The following is a 5,000-nucleotide window of genomic DNA, read 5'->3' on the forward strand; positions in this document are numbered from 1 at the left end:
TATAGTGTAATACCAGTGTAACAATATGCAATACCATGTAATACCACTTACGCACAAACACATGATGTAAGTAAAAAAATTACATTGTATTAAATATTGTTACACTGGTTATTACACTGTACCTAATGTGGTATATCCACTGAACCATTAAAAGAGTATTACTATTTGCCCCATTTTTTGCTTCATTTTCACAATAGTCGTTTGGTTTTAAGCCTATGCACGTCATGTCACGTCTGTATGTATCATATACGTTTACGAAATGGTGGACGGGAGTGGTAGGAATGATGGGGGACTGGAAGCGTCGCGTTTCGGGGATATACCTTAAGCAGTCGAAGGCGACTGCACAGGCAGTCTAGTTCATTCTTGGTTATACTTCGTCTTGTTTGTTATATGTTGCTCTGGATTGTAGCTTCTGTATACAGGTTGCCCATAACGGCACACACACACACACACACACACACACACACACACACACACACACACACACACACACACACACACACACACACACACACACACACACACACACACACACACACACACAAGAGGAGCTGCTCTCTTGAGCAGACTGTGGAAACAGTAGCCACTCACACATACCCACACATACTGTACACACATCAATGCCCTTTCTGAATTATTTCTCAATCTCTCTCTATCCCCCTCTCTCTCTCTCTCTCTCTCTCTCTCTCTCTCTCTCTCTATCGCTCTCTCTCTCTCTCTCTCTCTCCTCCCTCCCTCTGCAGGTCATCCGTCCTGTCTAAAGTTCTCTCCTGGGTTGGCTGCGCGTGTGAAGGTGTTGCCGTGGCAATGTATCGAGTGCAAGACCTGCAGCTCCTGCCAACGCCAGGGCCGCAACGCTGTGAGTCTGTTGCTGTGTGTGTGTGTGTGTGTGTGTGTGTGTGTGTGTGTGTGTGTGTGTGTGTGTGTGTGTGTGTGTGTGTGTGTGTGTGTGTGTCTGTGTGTCTGTGTGTGTATTTGCATTTGTGCGTGCATGCTTTTCTGTTTGTGCATGTGTGTCTGTGTGTTAGTGTGAGTCTGCATTTACTCAAGAAGTTATTTCTCTCTCTCTCCCTCCCTCTCAGGATCAGATGTTATTCTGTGATTCCTGTGATCGGGGATTCCATATGGAATGCTGTGACCCCCCCATCTCCAAAATGCCCAAAGGTAGGCAGTGTGTGCGTGTGCTTGTGCTTGTGCTTGTGCTTGTGCTTGTGCTTGTGCGTGTGTGTGTGTGTGTGTGTGTGTGTGTGTGTGTGTGTGTGTGTGTGTGTGTGTGTGTGTTTTTTCAAGAACGGTCTAAAAATGTCCGGTTGGTGTTGTGTGTATCATCAATGAACATCAATGAACATTACACCATTATCTATCTCTCTCTCTCTCTCTCTATCTCTCTCCCTCTATCTGTCTCTGCATCTCGTTCTCCTCCTTTCTTTCTCACCCCTACCCCTCTTTCTGTATCTCTTCTCTCTCTCTCTCTCTCTCTCTCTCTCTCTCTCTCTCTCTCTCTCTCTCTCTCTCTATCTCTATCTCTCTCTATCTCTCTCCCTCTATCTGTCTCTGCATCTCGTTCTCCTCCTTTCTTTCTCACCCCTACCCCTCTTTCTGTATCTCTTCTCTCTCTCTCTCTCTCTCTCTCTCTCTCTCTCTCTCTCTCTCTCTCTCCCCCTGTATGTCCCAGGTGAGTGGGCGTGTGAGGTGTGTTTGAGTAGAGACTGGCCGGACAGGACTCTGCTCCAGAAGGCGGCGGCTCAGATCAAACGCCGCTACGCCAGGCCGGGACGACCACGCAAGCACCCACTGTAAGCACACATAGGCACACACACACCCACACTCTATTACACAAACACGCATGCACATGCACACTGTAACACGCATACACACACACAAACACAGTGTAACGCACACACACACACACACACTGTAACACACACAGACACATTCACAAACACCACTACGGCAAACCAGGACAAAGTAAACCCACAATCATCCATTCTAAGCACAAACACTTACACTCATACACACACACATGTACACATACACTCACACACGTACACACACACACACACACATACATACAAACACACACACTCACAGTCGTGTATACACAAACTACACACACATACATTCTGCTCAATGGCCTTGTCCATGCCCATAACCTTTATGTGTGTGTGCATGTGTGCGCGTGTGTGTGTGCGTGTGCGTGTGCGTGTGTGTGTGTGTGTGTGTGTGTTTACGCACACAGACCTGAAGACCTGCGGGACCCTCCTCCCATCCTTCCTGTCGTCCCATCTGAAGGTCGCTTGAGCCCTGACGACCCTGACGCTGACGACCTTGACACGAGCCCTCTTTCTCCTCCGCTCCTGCTGCCCCTCCCCCCGGTCAACAAGAAGACGCGCTCCCTGATCGACGGCTTGTCGCGCTTCTTCACTCCCGCCCCCAGGAGGCGTCGGTCATCACCTAGCACAGACCCCGCCCAGTCTGCTACCCAGAACCCCCAGCGCCGGCTCTCGGACCCGCAGCGGAACTTAAACCATTCCCATTCTGACCACGCCCCCTCTGGGTTGACCACCTCCCCCTGGTCGTCCAATCCCGCCCCCCATCTCAACGGTCTGCCTGGCAACCTGCAGCTCAAGGGCTTGTTTGACGGCCTGTCGCACGTCTTCGCCGCGCACGGCTCCGGACGCAAGAAGGGGGTGTCGCCCAGTGATGTACCGCCTACCCTCTCGCTCGTCGGCCAATGGCCATGCCCTGTCTCGGGCCCTGGAGGAGGAGGGGGGAAGGTAGTGTTTCAGTAGTATTTTATGATTACTCAGAATACTTTCACCTTAACTTTTACCTTTTTACTTTTCTTCTTTTCTTTAAATCTAACTATCCTATTTATTTCATTTTTTATTTTTTGTTTTGTATTTGTTTATTTTCATTCTATTTCATTATGTCACTATTTTTTTTAATATTGTGTTGCTAATCTCATTGTTTAGCGCTCTGAGCTGCATTATCTTGTATGAATTGTGCTATACAAATACTTATGAGCAATAGCAATGCTGTCATATCAATAGGATTTATGTAGCACATTATCATACATAAATGTCACTCAATGTGCTAAAGAGAAAAGAAAGAGAAGAGAGAAGAAAAAAATTATTGTAGAAAGTATTATAGACAATAGATGACTATCACCAAAGGCAGATGAAAATAAAGCTGTTTTTGATTTCTTTCTTAACACATTGAGTACCGACGACGTAATAATGCGTTTTTCACGCCCATGCGTTGTATACCAAAACGCAAAAATACGTTTTTGCATTTAAATATCATATTTTGAATCTACACCCTTCAATGGACAATATATGTGATTTTGGTAGCTCTGTGATGGACATAAATGACAACATTTGCAGTCCAAAGTTGTTTGATTGTTATGATGTTTGAGTGTTATGATTTGGATATTTTATGTGTTTACCAATATGTCTGGATGCCAACCCATGTCGCCTATCGCGCTGACTGCATTGATTTCCCTAGTACGGTCACTGTAGCATGTGTTGTCTCTGACTTCATGCAATAGGTAAACACCATTGTATATCGTGCCTGGAGTATCTTGAACTTTCTGGACTTGCTAGACCTTTACCAGATCCTTGGATCCAAATGGCACCCGATATGTAATTGCAGTAATGCGCTCCGATTTGGACGTTTGATCGCCAAAAAGATAAGTTTCTGTGTCTTCCTGTATGTGAGAAGCCAGAAGCTAGCATGGCTACATATCATGATTCCCTGATTGTCGCTCCCAACGCAGGACGCTCCCCTGTCGGCTCGCTCCCACTAGCCAGACTATCGATCCGGGTGGGACTACACGTCCGGGGAGTGATAGAAACACCTGGGACTACACGTCCCGGGAGCGATCTCAGTTGGGAGTGTCCATCTGCCACCCCATATGATTCGGATCGGATGGGCTAGGCTACATCTAAGCATCATATCATTTGGATTTTGTTGTCAATGTTGGGCTATTATTTCGGGAGTCATCGGGAGCTATTTTAGCAAATGTCTCACCCTCTGCATGTGTGCAAAGAGTTTGTGATCAGTCCACGTGAAAAACGGGGATTTCAAAGGGCATCGATTGCTGGTGTCGTAGTGTGACAGAGCAGGAGGTGTGCTGCCGTATTCGTGAATCGTGCTATGTTGTTGTTTCCCTAGTAGCCTACGATCGGTAGCGTGTATTGTGTCTGACTTCACGCAATAGGTAAACACAGAGACCATTGTATATCGTGCCAGGAGTATATTGAACTTTCTGGGCTTGCTACCTAGACCTTTACCAGCTCCTTGGATCAAAATGGCACCCGAATTGTAATTGGAGTAATGCGCTCCGATTTAGAAGTTTGATCGCCAACCAGATAAGTTTATTTGATTATTCACCCCTATGTTGAACTGTCTTCCTGTATGTGAAAAGCCAGAAGCTAGCATAGATGGCTACATATGGATCGGATGGGCTACATCTAAGCATCATATCATTGGGATTTGTTGTCAATGTTGGGCTATTATTTCGGGAGTCATCGGGAACTATTTTAGCAAATGTCCGACCTTCTGCATGTGTGCAAAGAGCTTTGTGTTCAGTCTGTGTGAAAAACGGGGATTTCGAAGGGCATTGATTGCCGGTGTCGTAGTGGTTTAGAGCAGGAGGTGTGTCTTGACGTGCAGGAAGATGTGTGTCAGAGCTAACCTTGCACCAAATTGTGATTAAAACCAACTCATCCCCTTTCAAACTCGTCACATTCTGAAGAAGCGCACCCTTCACAAAAACCTCAATATCTCCGATTGTAGCTGAATTCCATGGATACCCACTTCGGTTTAGCGTGGGTTTACTCGGCAATAAAAGCTCGTAGAGGCACACAGTTTTCACCTACTAAGAGGGCAGCGTCTCCACTTTCAAACGAGTCATAACATATTTCAGTGGCCCTATCACATAATAAGCTGTGAGTCTACAAAAAAACGTAAAAAAGGGCTTAGAACGCTGGTATTCT

The 5,000-nt window shown here is 46.3% G+C and overlaps 1 protein-coding gene across 1 annotated transcript in view; it reads left to right on the forward strand.

Annotated features, from left to right (window-relative positions):
• Window positions 1-5,000, forward strand: part of LOC134441204 (histone acetyltransferase KAT6B-like) — a 46,021-nt gene that overhangs the window by 21,897 nt on the left and 19,124 nt on the right. Inside the window, exon 4 of the mRNA XM_063191399.1 lies at window positions 744-859. Coding sequence (XP_063047469.1) covers window positions 744-859 — 116 coding nt within the window. The remainder of the gene's footprint in view (window positions 1-743; window positions 860-5,000) is intronic.

This window comes from Engraulis encrasicolus, chromosome 24, assembly GCF_034702125.1.
Source record: "Engraulis encrasicolus isolate BLACKSEA-1 chromosome 24, IST_EnEncr_1.0, whole genome shotgun sequence".
Taxonomy (NCBI): domain Eukaryota; kingdom Metazoa; phylum Chordata; class Actinopteri; order Clupeiformes; family Engraulidae; genus Engraulis; species Engraulis encrasicolus.